We start from the raw sequence: 17199 nt of genomic DNA, 5'->3' as shown, positions 1-17199 counted from the left end.
AGTTAGGTCACTAAGCAGGCAATTATAACCTAATGCAGTTTGTAGACCACAGGCATTCAACTGCACCATTTAAGCCAGTTTTAAGAGCACACATTCAGAATCAGCTGCACTGAGCTGGAGGGATCTTGATAACAGTCAGGGAAGGACTTGCTGGTCTGACTTCCCTCTCAAATGTATTAAAAAACCTGACTAAAGTGTCCAGTTGCTTGCTTACTTATCAATACTCCCCCTTGGAGGCAAGCATGGGTCTCACCAAAGGATAACCACTTGGAAAAGCTGCAGTTGAGAGCCTCAGAGAACAGCCTAAAATACTTAAATCATCATAAACCTGAAAGAAAAGCAAACCACACTCTACACATAGAGTAAGAAGTGGCAAATTATGAGGGCAGATGATTAACAACTGGTTCAGAAGTTTGGTTAAGTATGCAAACAGTCATTCTTAGAGGAACAAGTAACACTGCTCACTGCTAATGATTATAAAGACAAAAATGGTGTTTCACAGCATTGCAAAAAAGATATTTATGGAGATGCAGAAGGATCTTACCTTCATTACTTCAATGAAATATAACATTCAACCTTAGAATTAAGACACAGAAAGTTGGAGCCCCAGCTCTCACATAAAACAGCAGCTTCAGAATTAAGTTTTCTTGGCTGCTGATTACAGCATGTTTGGACACAGTACAAATTAATGGAAAATGGGAGGTTTCTTGTCCCTTACATTAAAAAAAAAATTAATTAGTGAAAAGGTGAAATTAGATGGTGATGGTATGGCATGGCATCTCAAGCCTTGCACACACAGGCCATGCACACACAAAAAAAGCTTCAGAAACGGATTCAAATTAAAATTATTTTGTAGAAAATAAATTTTATTTGGCTCCTTTCATACAGTTTTTCAAAAAGAAATGCACATTTAAACAGTTTGCCTGTCTCAGTGCATGTCTGGACTTGCTCACATAGAGCCACTAATACCAAGGCAAAAAGTGCCTTTGAGATAATTTCAGACACATTGTGTTTTGGCTGCAAAGCATCCAAAGTTACTGATTTTCTAATTAAAACTTGGAAAGAAGGATTTCAGTTGGTTCTTCTCTGATTTCACACATCCAATTGTCCCACACAGAAAAAAGAAGGCAGACCTGCAACAAAGAACTGCTGAGCCAGTGGCCAATACTCATTCCAGGTAGAGCTACAGATATGTTCTCTATTCCATACTGGGTTGGGATATAAAAGAAAATCACAGCAAGGTAACTCCTTCTTTTCAAAAGCTCCAAAACAGAAATGAGAACATGGCTTCAAAACTACAGCTACTGGTAGTGAGAGTTTGTCTGCAGGGAAAGCACTTTCCCTTGTTGATTCTCCTGGTCAGGTCTCTTTCCTGTGGGTGGTGACTGTGGAATTTGTTGCTTGCTGCTTCTTTTCCAACACTTGATGAAGAGGAGTAAATTCAGCTCAGGCTTTCATACATCACACGTGGCTCTAACCCATCAAGTAACCCCTGCAGGCAAAATTTGTTGGAAAAAGAGTTAACACAGGCAGCACTCCTCAGGAATTGTCTCAGAATAAAAATTTCAGACTGGCAAAAAACTCAAGGCTAAATCCTGTCCAAGGTACAAACTGCCCAGTTCAGCAAGAGGCTACTTGCTCAGCTGATTTTCTTCAGTGAACACTGAAAATTGATTACCCTGTTCTCCAGGCAGCTCTGGCAACTGGGAAAGCCCAGGTTACACCCCATAAAAGGTTCTTTATTTGTACCCTTTACACAAACTACCAGTGTTTAGGAGATACTCAATATAACCTGACATTTCCTGGCACTCAGCACAGCTCTGGTCTTTTTGTCTCATCTGTTTCTCTGAAGCTCTTAAATGAGTTAAAGAGAATTTTTAAGATGTGTACTCCCTGAAATAAGAAAATCCCCAGCATCCATTATGGAAGGATAGATCAGGCCCCTGTTCAGCTCCCTGCTGCCAGGGAGTTATGCCAGCTTTGTGATATGAAACAAAATTTTAACTACACTGAAGAGGTTAAGAGGTACTTAAAGAAACAGGGTTCTGCCATTGTTAAATCAACACCTCTTGGCCAAGCTGCAAACCTTCAGCATAACAAAATTGTTTCATTATATTTTCTGTTACTCTTAAATTTAAGAAAGGCACACGAGCCACAAAAGAGAAAAAAAGCTGAAAAAAGTATTAAATCACTTACGGTAGTTTCATCCTCATGAAAACTCTGGCCATGAAGAAGCTCAGAAGCACACTGACAAATCCAATAAAGAGCAGAAGAAACCTGTTCAGCTTGGGGATATTTGGTGCATTGGATCGATCCAGAATGATGAACCCCAGGCCACCCATTGTGAAGAGGAAACTGGATGCAAGCCCTTCCATAATATATTGACCATTCACTCTAAGGGAAAAAAAGAAAAAGGGGGGGGGGAAGGGGAGTCAGAAGATGAGTTTCAGGGAAACTACTTAACATTTCAAAGCTAAACTACTCAGCTTTAGCTGTAAAAATACACAGGATGATTGACTGCAGTGGGTGACTTCTAACAGCCAGGAAATGGGCAGGTATGATGGAAATGGATACTCTGCTCTTGCATCAAAGCTGGAATATCTGGTTTATCTCTGGAACTGGCACTCTGCAAGGTGACCAGTAAAGCCCACTCCTGGTTTCACACATCCCAGTGTATGCAAGCTCATCAGTGTTCAGAAATCACAGAATGATTTGGGTTGGAAGGGACCTTAAAGCTCACCCAGTTCCAGCCCCCCTGCATAGGCAGGGACACCTCCCACCAGCCCAGGTTGCTCCAAGCCCCATCCAACCTTGGACACTGCCAGGGATGGGGCAGCCACAGCTTCCCTGGGAAACCTGGGACAGGGGCTCACCACCCTCACAGGAAAGAATTTCTTCTTTAAAGAATCAAAGAGTTAACCTCTGGCAAGTCGATGGCTTTATCTCAAATTCAGCCTGAATCCAGGGAAATTTTCCCTTGCTTTTCACAAGCAAAGCAGATGCTCAGCACCCTTAAATTGTAGCTATTTTCCCCACCCTCACGTGTATCACAATTAAGAATTTAAAATGCCAGAACTGACAGTTTCACAAGCATTATGCACGCTGCTATGAAATGTAACCAATTGTGTCCACATACCCAACTTCAGCTGCAAAGGGCTCAAGTGAGAGATCAGCACTGCCAGCTTCAAACTTATTCCTTCCCAGACTCCATTTTCATTTCCCCACCAGACATTTTCAAAAGATTTGGAAGGGCTGAGTTTTCCCCATTGATTTCAACGCTTGCCCGGTGGGCTTTGCTTATTTTTTTTAAGTTGCAAACCAATCGCTGCCCCCGACCAGACCCTACCTGGCACATGAAGTTTAACACAAAAAGCAGACCCGTGGCTCGGTCCCGCTCCTACCTGTACGCCAAGAAAGCCACCGGCCTCTGGTGCCCGTGCTCGTCTGTCATCGACCCCACGCTGGGAGGCTCCACGATCACGTCGTAGATGATCCCTGTGGGGAGAAAACCGAGAAAGGCCTCTTGACTCGCTGCAGCATCCCCGGGACGCTCCCGGACGGCCTGAAGGTGACCAAGGAGCCAGCAGCAGCGGCGGCCGCTCCGTACCCGGGGCAGGGCCCTCCCTCCCGGTACCCCCCGGGCCTCACCTCCGGTGATGAGGAAATAGGAGACCACGACCAGCGCGTACACCGTCATGGCCGAGGGCATGTGCACCCAGCTCGGCCGCTTCAGCTTGATGTTGGGGCACTCCAGCACGGCGAACGGGAGGCGGAACAGCGTCTCCATGGCGGCGGTGCGGTGCTCCCTGATCCCGGTCCTGCTCCCGCTCCTCCCGGTCCTGCTCCCGGTCCCGGCCCCGCCGCCCCGGGACACGCAGGCGGAAACGGAAGCGGGCTGCCGGGTCCTGCCGGGGAAAAGTTAAACCAATTAAATAAAAAAAAAAAAAAGCCGAAGCTCAACGGAACCACCCGAAAGCGACGACAGCGTGAAAGCGACCGAAATAAATAATATTTTTTTCGTTATCTTGCTTTTTGTTTCTTTTTCCTGCACTAAAACACCTGGAAGAGCAGCACCGCCCTGCCAGGACCCCGCAGCCCTGACGTGTCGGGGCCGGGCAGCCATGGAGGGGAAGGCGGTTCCGAATGCAGGACGGACCGAACCGGACCGAATCAGCGCCTGACACCGCTCCCGGGATGGGTATCGACCCGGCGAGCTCTGCTCTGCGCTCACAGACACCTCAGGTGCCCCTCCAGGCGTGCGCGACATGGCGCCGGGCTCAGGCAGGGGAAGGGGGAAGAATTCCACGTTTTCAGTGGAATCCTGAGAATTTCAGATTTCCTGAACAAGGAGAGGGGAGAAACTTTCTCGAGCAGGTCCTGGCCTCGCCATCTCTTACTTGAGCTGCGGGCTGGTCGCCTGACAGCACGGGAAGCCACAGACCCAGAACAACAACAACAAAAAAACCCAGTAAATTCCCGTATCCGGGCAGACTGACACCATGGATTATCCCAGGGAGACAGCAGGACCCATCCCCATCCCAACCCTGGCTCTGGGGGACACAGAAAGGTCCAAAGCACCGGGGCAGCTGCCCTGCCTCACCCAAAGGGATGGGCACCCAAACGGGACACAGCACCCTTGGGTGCAGCTGTCAGCTTGGGGAATTGCTTCCCAAAACTGTCGAAAAAAAAATTACATATATTAAGGGCCTTATTACCACTTCACTGACAATATGCCTTTTTTTTCCTGCTTGTAGGGGCAGAACCACTTCACCTGACTCATAGTCTCAGTGCCATCGTATTGTGACCAGTCAATATTTTCACCATCTTAGCCTGTTAGTAAAAAATCTCCCTTTATTTTATGATTTGCCTGCCAACAAGGTTTGAGGTTTCTCCCTCTTATTCTCAAAGTATTCTCCCTCCATTTGGCTTCCTGGCCAAAAGCCCCAAGAGAAAACTCCAGTCCCCCAGCATTTAATATAAAAAAAGAGCACTTTGGGGGCAGCTCAAACACACCTGCCCTGCTTTCTACTTTTCCAATTTTCCAGCCTGCCAAAGTACTGAAGTTTGTCCTAGCAAAGACAACAACAAATAATATTTTAACCTTGTAAGATAACTTTAGTAACAGCACTCAAAAATGTCAGGATAATAGCATTAAGTATTAAACCCTTCTTTAATTAGATACAGCCTTAAAAATTAAGTTTTAGCATGACCCCAGCTGAGGAGAAAGAAAAAACTTCATATTTAATAGTGCCAGGAGAAAAAAAAAAAAACACCTTCACAGCTGGGGGTGAGGAATGCCACTGCCCCAAGTAATTCAAGATTAATCCTGAGGATGTTAAAGCATTCCTAAGGCACACTGAACTCTTCTCTTTCCACACCAGAATGGAGCAAAGCAGCCAAAGGAGCCCATTTCCACTTTTTACCATTGCTTTTTACATGAACATTTCACCCTCGGTGATGAAACAACAGAGCTTTGGTTCCAGTTTCAAAAAACTGCAGCTCTAAAGCCAAATTCTGGGAGCCATTTATCCTACCTGAGCCCAGGAGCTCTGCTTGCATATTATCTGTAATTCCTGACACAACAAACCAGCCCCAAACAGCAGCTCCAGCAGAGCACAACTGACTGGTGGACACAGTACTCCAAGTCACACCCTACTCCCCACATCCTGTATTAAATATAGCACACACTGCATTAAAAATAAAAAATTCTGCCTTCCACCTTTAGCAGCTCTCCTCATCTGTCTTCCAGTCTTTAGTCTCAGTTTTATTTGCTTTTATTTTTCAGACTAATTTCCTTCTGAGCCAAACCCTCTGATGACTTCACACAGCAGTTGTAGGTTAAAAAAAAAAAAACAAAAAAAACCCCACAAAACCAAACCTGCATAGTTTAAAGCTGCTGCAGGATCATGAGGCAGAGCTGGGAGTCCTGTTTGACCAGAGCTCCTTCCACTGGCTTGACTGCCCTGTCTGCAGGCACACAGCATCCTGACTTGTGGAGTTTGTTGCACCAAAACCCCAATTCTGCATCCTACCAGCTGTGAGCAGAGTTCCTGCCAGCCTGGACTAGCACATGGATCAAGAGCACACAGGAAAAAGTGGAGCTTTCATTTATTGGGCTGAAACTACAAAGAGATTTCACTTTGACTTCTGGCTCTGTGCCTGTGCCTTCAACACTTTCACAACAATCTTCTGCTCTTCAATAAGGAAAGCACGTTTGATTCTAGAAAGGAAAAAAAAAAAGAAAAAAATAAAAGAACAGCTTTAATACATGTGTGGAAACACAAAAATAACAGAAGTTATGATCAGCTTTGCTGCCTCTAATTCACTGCACCAGAATAACACAAAGAGAAACCAATGGTGGTGTCAGCATCAGAAAACAAGGTGTGGATGTAGAGGTTTGGGGAAGAAGGCAGAGTGTGCCTGCAAATTCAGGGTAGGTGGCTGGTAGGTAAGAAAGGTAATACCTGAAAAAGTTACCAACTTCACAGCCAAAAAGCAAAACCCCCTACTGGCAAACTAATGTAGCTGTTCTCCAAGTTAAAAGCAAAAAATACAACACCCACTCTTCTACCCTGAACCACTGAATGCCATTTCATATGCATCTGGTGTATGGGGCTACTGTTGCAGTACACAAAACCTAACAAAGATGCTGCAGAAAACTTGCCAAGTACACAGAGGATTTTTTGGTTTGGACCAAAATAAGGTTTAGACAGAACAAGGCATATTCATCTATTAAAAATTACCTAACAAGCTCAGGAAAACACTCAGAAAATGGCTTTTAACACAGAAAAGTTATGCTGCAGCTTTGCAGCTCTAACTGTTTATCCTTTTGTGTTCAGCAGGTTCTCTTCCCTCTCTTCCCTGCCCTAGGGAGACCAGATCTGGAGTACTGTGCCCAGTTCTGGGATCTCCAGTTCATGAGGGACAAAGACAAGAGTCAGAGGGCTACAGGATGATCAAGGGACTGGGACATTTGTCACATGAAGAAAGGCTGAGAGACCTGGGGCTGTTTAGTCTGGAGAAGGCTGAGAGGGAATCTTGTTATTAATGTTTATAAATATCTGAAGGGTGGGACAGCATCTTGTCAGTGGTGCCTGTGAGGGCAAGGGGCAGCAGACACAAACTGGAACACAAGAATTCCCACCTCAGTATGAGGAAAAATGTTTTTGCTATAAAGGTGACAGAGAACAAAACAAAAAAACCCCAAAAAAAACCCCAAAACAAACAAACAAAAAAATCACACAAAAAAAAAGCAAAAAAAACCCAAGCCACCAAAAAAAAAAAAAACAACCACCCACAACCCTCCACTGGCACAATTTGTAGTACAGATAAAAAAATTAAGATTGCTGCTAACTCCAGAGATCTGCTTCCATTACCATTCATACAGATGACATTCTTTTTAACACACACTCTTTACTCAAACTTGCCAAATAAGTACTGGAAGTACAGTTGTTACCCAATAAACTGAATTTTCAGTGAGGCCCAGCAAGGACCAAGCTTAACCACATTAAAGATACTTAATATGCAAAAACTTTTTATTCCCAAAACACCATAAAGAAGCCAAACTCTCAAGTGACTTTACACCAATAATTTTCCATTAGACAGAAGGACAACAGAAGAGCAAAATTTTTAGTATCAATCAGAACAGACTGTTAAGCCCCAAATCCAACACAATGAAAACCAGGAGCTTCACAGGCAGCAAGGAGCTCAAATCCAAGGCACAAATCCACCACTGATAAGGTGCCCCTCCATTTTACTAAACCAACGCCTTGGGAGTTTCGGGGCACATTCTGAGAACACAGAGAGATGTAAAAACCTCTCCCAAAGCAACCTCAAGCAGAAAGGTCACTTCCTGCCACAGCTTACCTGTCACGGACACACTTGGCACACATGGAGCCCCCATAGGCTCTGCTCACGTGCTTCTTGGTTTTTGACAGCCTCATAAGAACTTTAGGACGCACAGCACGGACCTACAGGCAGCGAGAGTGACAAGTCCATTGTAACAGTGTAGCTTTAGGGAACAGCCTCATCAAGCACAGCTTCTCTTTGGTAGTTTTTAAAATAAACAAACAGTTGGCTGTTCATGATGCGGAAAAGTGAGTAAAATCATAGTTTCCCATCCAAAAAAGTGAGTGAAGTCATAGTTTCCCATCCCTGCCATCTTCAGCACCCCTAAGCTCAGCTTTTCATGCTACCAATAAATTTGTTAAAAAATTCTCTATGATCAAGCCTGTCTTCCCAAGGAACTGCTCAAAGAGCAACATTACTCAAGTATTCCCACCACTAAGAACCTGGGTGTTAAACCACGAAAAGATTTCTGAGAAGAACCTCACGTTAACGCGCTCGTTTTTCATAAAACTGACATTTTTGGCTTGTGCTGAAAACCCACCTAATAGGTGCAAAATCAGAGTTCTAAACCTGCTACAGAAACAGCTTGGTTTCTAAAAATTACAGGCAATTCTGTCTTAGGAAACAGGAGAGTTCAAATATAACACCAATAGGAACCACAAAAGCATCATAAAGGAATCACTTGGTTCTTTAAGCTTCCAAAGCTTATTTCACAGTTACATTTCACAACAATCAGCTGAGGACATTTGAAAGAAAACGTCCCAAAAAGAATTCCTCAATAAATAGGCATATTATGGAAAAGCTTCTCTGGACTGAAAAAGCATTGCAGTGAAAACAAAACCTTGTGCCAGGAAGATCAGTACTTACACCACGAAGTCTCCCTGGGCATATACCACATGCTGACTTGGGTGCCTTCCCCACTTTCTTGGTGTAAAGGTAAACAATCCTGTTCCCGGGTGTTCGGGACCTAAGAGGCACAAATAAATACTCTGTAGCTTACAATTTAGCTTCCTTAAAAACAGTTTTTCTAGAAATTAAGTCTTACTTACAGTCTGGTCTTGTTGGAAGCTGTGTTGTAGGACAACCTACGGCGGTAGGTCAGGCGCTGAACCATTTTGGACACCTAAATTTGGGAAAAAAACCAAAAGCACTGGGGTTTGAGAGCTCAATGTCCGCAGGGAATTTCACTGATCACAGCACCACCCGCACGGAAACACCGGGCCAGCTCCAAATCAGCAGCTGCCGGTTCGGTGTGAGCAGTAACGAAATTAAAGCATTTATTCAACAGTAACAGCCAACAGGGTAAAAAAAAGAAAAAACCCAGACAGTAAAACACGTTGAACGTGATTTTCAATGAAGAGTCACCCGAAATAACATGAAACCAGTTTGATACCCTGGTCCTACCTGCGTGCTGTTATATTTTAAAGTTTAAAGCTTTGCCAGTTCTGTGCTTTTTTAACCAACTTCACCTTCGCTGGCTGAAAATTGGGTTGAAACAAACGCTTTAACCTCCTCCTACACCAACAACCTGCACCAGCCACCCTCTACGCCCAGACCAGAGCCTTCTCCGGGCCCAACAAATGGCACCGGAACCCTCGGTGCCGTCCAGATCCCCCGGGGCCACCCCCGCCACTTCCCCGCACCCTGCGCCGAGGAGAAGCGGGGCCCAGCCCCGCAGCCCCCGGTCCCGGCTCGCTGAACCCGGGAGCCCCGCGGCGGAGGCCTAAGGAGGATCTCGGCCTCTCCGCCGCGCAGCTCTGCCCCCAGCGCCGGACCGAACCGGGGCAGCGGTACCGCCGGACCCTCCCCACAGCCCCCCGGGCACACAGCTCGCCCGCATCGGCCCCCGGGGCGAGGATGGGGACGGATGATCCCCGCCAGCTCTCGGGTACCCGCCGCCATACCTGGAGCCGCCGGACCCGGAAGAGGAAGCGGAAAGGCGGCGGTGAACGTTCAAATAGCGGCGCTCTGAGAAAAAACCCAAAACCAACCGAAAAAAAACCCTCACAAAAAAAAAAATTAAAAAATCAACAACAAAAAAACCCCAAAATGAAACCGCAGCGTCTTCGCCCTGTGCCGCCGCATCTCCCGCAACTGTGAAGCGTTGTGGGCGCCGCCATGTTGTACGGCAGCAGAGGCGCTGTGTGGCGCCATGTTGTACGGCTGAGGAGCGAGGCGGGGGGCCAGCTCCGGCCGGGCCGGCAGCGAAAGGTGGGGGTGATGGGGGTGATGGGGGTGATGGGGGTGATGGGGATGATGGGGATGATGGGGGTGAGAGGGGGGTGAGAGGGGGATGAGGGGGGGATGAGGGGGGTGATGGAGCCAAGGGACGTGGTTATAGCTCGACAAAATCCTCCTTGCTGCAGGTGCGTATCGGGTCCTAAGGGTCCTACACACGTGCTCTCTCTCTGCCCCCTCGATTTATATATACATACACACACACACACACATATATATATATATAATGTTTTCTTGAAAGGTTTTTTTCCCAGAAGACCACCTTCTTTCCTCAGAAAGAACATTTTGCTCTTCCCTATGGCATTTACATAGCTGTAGGCTCATAAGAAGCCATTTCCCAGGCTGCTGCTCAAGGCTCTAAAGGACAAATCCCTCAAACACACTTTTCCACAACAGCCTTAGCAAAATAATACACCTGGGAACTGCACTCCTACACGGGGAAAGGCTGGAAACCCTTGGAGAGGGTGTCCCTGCCAACCTCAGCAGGGAGAGGGGCTGCTCCCCCCCTCTCTTCTTCAGCCTTTCAGTTCAAGGCTGATTTGAGCACCCAGGCACTGCCCTCCCTGCCCTGCCAGACACCATGGCTCTGATGGGATGATCCCCAAGAGCAGAGAACAACAGAGGACATTTGCCCCATTACCTCCTGCACTGGGAGGCTCAGGCAGAAAACCCTCCTGCCTGGTTATCAGGGCACGGACTCACTGTACAAGGACATAAAACTTTCTCTGCTGGTTCAGTCCAAGTTGTACCAGACCCAAAATACCATTTCCAAGCAGTAAGTACCTAGGAAAAACACTGGGGAAGCAGGGCATGGTGAATGGATCTTCTTAGCACCTCCAGGAGTTGGCATCTTAGAAGCTTTCTGAGCTGAATCATGTTTTCTGACTTTAATTTTTAATAATCTCTGGTAGAGCCCTGAGAAAAGAAAACAAAGGAAACAGCAAGAACTAAAGAAGGGTAAGGCAGTTTGTCAGCAGCCAGCAACAGCTCCAGTGGTGACAGAGCTGCCAAATCTATGGTTATTAAAAAATAAAGACAACAAGAGCTACCCCATCAACCCCTCACAGTGGTGTTAAGCACCACTTCTGTAGGAAGGAAAGGAGGCTGTAAAGAGCCCTGCTGGAGCCCCACATTTCTCCCAGATGTCTGCAGGTCCCTGACAAGCAGAGCTGACACCTCTACTCTTGAGCTGTCTGATGATAAAAAAGCCTCCCCCCCACCCACTTGTGGCCTCCCTAATGGGTGCTGCTCCCACCCTTGCTGTGTGCATTCCCACATCAAAGACCAAGAGATGTGTCTGCATGGAATCATTTGGGTTGGAAAGGATCTCTGGGATCACCAAGTCCAACCCTTGATCCACTCCCCCCGTGGTTCCCAGCCCATGGCACTGAGTGCCACATCCAGGCTCTTTTGAAATATCTCCAGGGATGGAGAATCCACCCCTTCCCTGGGCAGCCCATTCCAATGTCTGATCACCCTCTCTGGAAAGAATTTCTTCCTAATATCCAACCTAAACCTTCCCTGGCAGAGCTTAAACCCATGGCCTCTTGTCTTACTGGTAGCTGCCTGGGAGCAGAGCCTGATGCCCCCCTGGCTCCAACCTCCTTTCAGGGAGTTGGAGAGAGTGATGAGGTCTCCCCTGAGCCTCCTCTTCTCCAGCCTCAACACCCCCAGCTCCCTCAGCCCTTCCTCACAGGACTTGTGCTGGATCCCTTCACAGCCTCCTTGCTCTTCTCTGGACCTGCTCCAGCACCTCAATCTCCTTCCTGAGCTGAGGGGCCCAGAACTGGACACAGGACTCAAGCTGTGGCCTCAAATGCCTCCATCCCTTCCCCTCCCCAACCTCTGCTTGGCCCATTCTGCCACCCTGAGTCCATCATCCCTTCCAGCCCAAACCATTCTGTGACTTGGGAGATTCCAGGAGATTCCCACAGCACATGTGAAGGCAATGGATGCAGCCTTGGATGAGCCAAGGTTTTGCTGTGGGAAAGGTTTTCCCAGTGGGAAATGGCTCTGCATGGAGAACAGGATGGAGCCCACTGCAAGCCCTGGGGCCTGCAAGCCCTGAAAATGCTCTTTTTGCTTCACTGGCCTGGGCAGTGTTCTGCAGAGATAACCAGGGAGCCACACATGAAATATGTAGGATGCTGCTGCCATCGTTAGCAGCTCCAGCTTTGCTTTTGGGGAGTGGAGGGTGCTCAGAAAGCTTTGATGTGTGCTCCTGGCCTTATTTCTGGGGTTGGAACTCCCAGTACATTGTACTGCATCTTCCCTCTTTTTGACCTATGATTATTATTTTAGTTAATTATTGACTCTTTTTAAGTGCAAATGACGGGCACCAGAATTTTTCTGATTCGTGAAAGAAGGGGAAATATGTATGAACTAGATTTTAGGGGATATTTAAAATAGGAGCATATCTCAGACAAGTAAATTTCAGAGCAATTAGAGTATTTAATATGAACTTTTCCAGGCCTAGAACCCTAAGGGGAATAAGAAAGCCAATTAAATTAGATTAAATAATCATGCCTAAATATAAAAGTGAAACAGAATCCAATTGTTAAAGAACAACACTATTAAATTATGATGGAATAGTTTAGTTTAGATCTTGTCAGTGCAACAGGTTGCTGTTATATTATTGAAGAACAGCATTGGTATTTTTTTGAACTTACCTGATTTGGATTCTAAACTCAGCTGTTCTAAATTTTAGCAGCTGTCAATTAAATTCCAGCAGATCACTTCTGCCAATGCACTGCCCTAGTTTTTCCAACCTTTTCAGTTTATTTTGTAAGAGGAACAGGGCTGTCAGGCAAACCACTCACCAGAGCACCTCAAACTGTTTGCTGAATGACAACTGGTTTAACACTGCCTAAGGTGGGGAGAAGATTTGAAGCAGGAGCTCACTAAGCCCCATTTGTACAGATTAGTGCTAATCAAATGATTTTCTCATGTTTTCTCCTACCTTTTCACAGGATTGAACCATCTCTTTGGGCAGCAGTTATTTTCCATCTCTCACATGTTAACCCTTCCTGCACTTTGTTATTTCTTTGGATAAAAGAAGGGCCATGGATTAGTAAACACACAGCCAACCAATTTGGAAGAGTAGCAATGGCATCCTATAAAACTCCTTTTTTTTTTTTTTTTTTTTTATTTTCTGCCTAGGAGGTCAGTGAAAGCACAGAGCCTGCGGATGAGTGGTTTTTTTCCTTAAAAAAACTGGAGGCTGGCTTCCAGGGTATATTTATTTGTTGGCACTATAAAACTGGAAACCTCTTTTCCACCAAAGATGACTAAAGAGATAATAATCTGTGACAGCAGATGAGCGATGTGGTGCATTTTGCACTCACCAGCAAGTTGTCACTATCCTGGTGCTGCACCAGAAGATGCTTTGCCCACAGTGTAATTCCAGTTTTTTTAAATACTCACCCATCTCTGCTTTCTTTTTTCACACAGTCCTCTCCCTACCCCTTTTTTCTTTCTGAAAGTCCAACCCTGGCTCACTTGGTCACACGGGGAGTTCCACCAGGCTGAGAGCCCAAATGAATAAGCTCAGGAAGCCTTGCCTGGCTCTTGGAAAGCCCTGGACTTTCCTACCTTTCTGTCCCACTTCCAGGGATCTCCCAGGCCACACAAGGACCCTGCCTCTCTCCACAGATCCTTCACAGGCTGTCCTGCAGCTGCAATTAAAAGATGAGATTGTTTTCACTCTTACTCACTTGCTGCTGCACTGACCCAGACTGGGAAATTCTAAGAGATGTGGGAAGAAAACCAAGCTTGTGTGCAAGCACACACTGGGTACTCCAGAGAGGGAAGAAAAAGAAGTAGTAACTGAGGGCCATACTGCCACAGCCACAGCCACAATACCATTTTTGTGAGCAGAGGGTGGATATGTCTTTTAGAAATGTCCCCTCAAAATCAGAATCCACCCTGAGATGCTGCTTGGGTACCACCAGTGGGATTAGGTCTGTAAAGGAGGGAAGGAAGAAACCTTAGAAAAGTCCTTGAGACTGCCAGAAAGGGCAGCAAGGAGAGGTCCTGTGGGTCACTGTCTCTCCAAAAAAATCCAATTCCCTTTCCTCATTAACTACATGGCACGTGTCTCAGTCTGATTGTGTTCACTTGTATCAACACAACCTTCCACAACATGGACCTGTGCAGATTACACTCTGAGAAACTGTAGTTCATTTCCATTTCAGTGGAGCTTGTTAAACAAGCAAAATTATTTTGTAGCAAAGGGAAAAACAATTTAGTGGAATGCACTCCCAGCATAGGAAGTACATAACATCATATTTGGGTTGAAACTTTTTCTGTCAGGGATGTCATAACCCTGTAAGAAAGAGAATTAAAATCCCGTTATTTTAATTTACATCTAGCCACCAGATAAGTAAAGTTATCATTGAAATTCTAATTAAATAGGATGATTGACTAAGGTAGGACATCAAAGAAGAGAAGTGAAGATGATAAGTCAAAGTCTTATTAATTAGTCCGCGTGGCAGAAATTCCAGGGACGTCAAGCTGAGGCTGCTGCAAGGAGAAAAAAAAGCAAGACAAGAAAATGTGTGTTTCTTTGAAGTTAGGAACTGAGATAGTGATGGAGGTAATTGTGTCTGACTGGATCCAGTAATGAAGAGCAGTAAATCAGAGCCAGGAATCGGAGGAAAGATTCCAGTAACGAATGGGGCTGCCCCCCTGCTGTGAAGAAACAGAATGCAGAGCTAACTAATTGACCCAGTCTAGCTCCCAGTAGCTCTCTGATATTATTTATTAATTTTTAATTTCTGAATTATTTACGTTCTGGGAAATTATTTTTGACAGGCTGTTAGGCGTGCCGAAGTTAATGGAGGATGAAAGGAGTGGTGCTAGAATTAGCAGGGATGTAGTCACAGGCTCCTGAATTTAATGATTTTGGAAGGGAAAATTGATTTCACACAGCGTGTCACTTTATACTACTTTAGGGATACACCAGCTATTTGATTAATTGAGGAATAACCAACTCAAAGTATATTTGAAGTGTAAATGAATCACAGTGCTCAGCTGTTTATTTTTCCCCCTTTTTGATGAGAACACTGAGTTTGCCTAAAGTTGCTGATTAAAACCAATACAGGTAGGCCCTGTCCTCACACCTGCTTACTTTCTCCTGCCTTAGAAAAAAAGAAAAAAAAAAAAAAAAAAAGGATAATAGGATAATAACCCCACCATCTGGAGGAGCCGTGCAATTCTCCAGCTGACTTGGGATGGAGTTTGTCCTTTCTATGCAACACCTCATTGAACAGGCTTTGTGCACACACCTTTCCCTGTGGGAAGTGCTTAAGATGGAGCAGAGATGCATCTGAGATGTGGAAATTCTGCATGGTACCAGCTCCCAGCTCCAGTCCCTGAGGTGCATCCCGTGGCAGCGATGCTCCTGGTGCAGCAGTGTTAGGTTGGTCAATCCCATCTACAGTGCAGAGCAAAATTAAAAATAAAGAGGCTCTGCCCAGCTCTTCCAGGCTCTGTAAACTCTGTTTCATCCTCAGTGTCCAACGCAAGGTGAATCCTGTCTGCTGCTCACATCCAAGCCTCTGGCCATCCAGGCATCAAGGGCAGGGAGGCAATTTTTTCCCAGCAAATGTGGCAGCTCCAGGAAGTCTCCTGCTGGGAATGTCTCCAGAGTCACTCTGGATTTCTCTGGATTGTCACCTCACAGCTTCTTCCCACTCCCCTGACAGCAGTTGCCTGAGGTGATCAGCCTCATTCCTGCTGCCTCAGGGGCAGGATGTGCCCACCAGCATCCTATGCCCAGGATCAAAGGGGCAGAGCCCCTTGGTGACACAGCTGCCTGTGGCATCCTTAGGTAAATCCCTTAATTAAGGGCAGTGTAATGAGCTGAGTGGCACTGGGGGTGGTTACTGGGACTTTGGGTCCCTTTGATTGGCTCAGTGTGACCTCCCAAACACCTTGACAATCCAGTTACCTAACTGGGTTAAGCTCAACTTCCCCAGTTTTAAAATAAGAGTGGTTAATGTAATGATTTAATTAAATCTCAGGTATCCTGCCGAGAGAATTCATGTGCAGTGCTTCATTTGCAGAAGTTCTGGTGGAACATTTGACACCACATCCTAGGAGTAGCTGCTCCTTTCCTCAGAACTTCTCACCACTAAAAATATCTGCCATAAATTGATATGGCTCCCAGGAACAGGTGAGAAAAGTACAGGCTGGACTCCATCTCAAATCCAACAAACAATTAAACTCCTCTGAATTTACTGGGACCAAACTGAGATGTTTAATGTCTGAAGGGATCTGGCATTTTGGACATGTTGCTTTTGCTTTTTTCTTTAAAATAGGAAGATTTGTCATAGCAAATGTTGACCATACTGGGGTGAGGATAGAGGTAAAGAATAATGAAAGGACAATCATGCATCAGTGTCCCTTTAAAAATGTATATTTTTGTTCATGATTTCAAGATACATGAAGAGGCACAGGAAGGTTTTGCTGCTTAGGTTTCCTAAGGGGTTTATAATTCATTTAAACACCTCCCTAGGTTGTTTTCTGACCACTTCAGGAACACGAGGAACATTTCTTGGTGAAGTTTTACTGACAGGAACATGTAAGGCTAGCCTGAGTTTTTCTGTTACTTTTTGGATTATACCAGTGGCAATTAGCTATGCAAGGAGGAGCAGCTACAAGGGGTGCTAAAGATGTGTGACCTGTGGCCTCAGCTCCAGGGATTGCTACTTTCTCACTTTTCCAGCATGTGCAGGCTGGACTGGCTCCTAGAACAAAAACCTGGAGCAAACCCCATTTTCCTGTGCCTCTTGAATCTCTGAGAGATCTTTAATTTTGTTTTGTGATTGTTATTAAAACTTCCCGAAGGAGAAGTGGTGTGCATGATGTTGATAAAAAAACCCACAAAATAGGGTTTTCAAGATTGGGCTTTTTTGTTTGTAATAAAATTGTACTGAAATTGTAATAAAATTGTACTGAGATTGTAATAAAATTGTAATAAAATTGTACTGAAGCTGTATTCACTGCCACGCAGCTCAGAAGAGTTCAGTTCACCAACACCAAAACTGATCACCCCAAATGTCATGGAAAATGTTTTATATATTTAGATGACAGCTTAGGAAACCCTGAGCA

The 17199-nt window shown here is 45.6% G+C and overlaps 2 protein-coding genes and 1 long non-coding RNA gene across 3 annotated transcripts; 1 reads left to right on the top strand and 2 right to left on the bottom strand.

Moving 5' to 3' along the window:
- Positions 1 to 845: 845 nt before the first annotated feature.
- On the bottom strand, positions 846 to 3887 carry OSTC (oligosaccharyltransferase complex non-catalytic subunit). The gene is made up of 4 exons (XM_071742659.1): positions 3649 to 3887; positions 3402 to 3495; positions 2197 to 2394; positions 846 to 1492 (listed from the first exon to the last, which is right to left on the bottom strand). Exons 1-4 carry the CDS (start codon positions 3785 to 3787, stop codon positions 1474 to 1476), a joined length of 450 nt encoding a protein of 149 aa, XP_071598760.1. The 5' UTR covers positions 3788 to 3887; the 3' UTR covers positions 846 to 1473.
- Positions 3888 to 6091: 2204 nt separating this feature from the next.
- RPL34 (ribosomal protein L34) lies at positions 6092 to 12045 on the bottom strand. Its single transcript, XM_071742658.1, has 6 exons — positions 10870 to 12045; positions 9753 to 9816; positions 8898 to 8971; positions 8716 to 8815; positions 7867 to 7970; positions 6092 to 6220 (listed from the first exon to the last, which is right to left on the bottom strand). Exons 1-6 carry the CDS (start codon positions 10896 to 10898, stop codon positions 6136 to 6138), a joined length of 456 nt encoding a protein of 151 aa, XP_071598759.1. The 5' UTR covers positions 10899 to 12045; the 3' UTR covers positions 6092 to 6135.
- Positions 6216 to 7185, top strand: LOC139795716 (uncharacterized). Its single transcript, XR_011725666.1, has 2 exons — positions 6216 to 6433; positions 6843 to 7185. It is a non-coding gene; the product is annotated as an uncharacterized lncRNA (long non-coding RNA).
- Positions 12046 to 17199: the final 5154 nt, after the last annotated feature.

The sequence above is a fragment of the Heliangelus exortis genome, chromosome 4 (genome assembly GCF_036169615.1).
Source record: "Heliangelus exortis chromosome 4, bHelExo1.hap1, whole genome shotgun sequence".
Classification (NCBI taxonomy): Eukaryota; Metazoa; Chordata; class Aves; order Apodiformes; family Trochilidae; genus Heliangelus; species Heliangelus exortis.
This window is presented reverse-complemented; position numbering and strand designations above follow the sequence as displayed.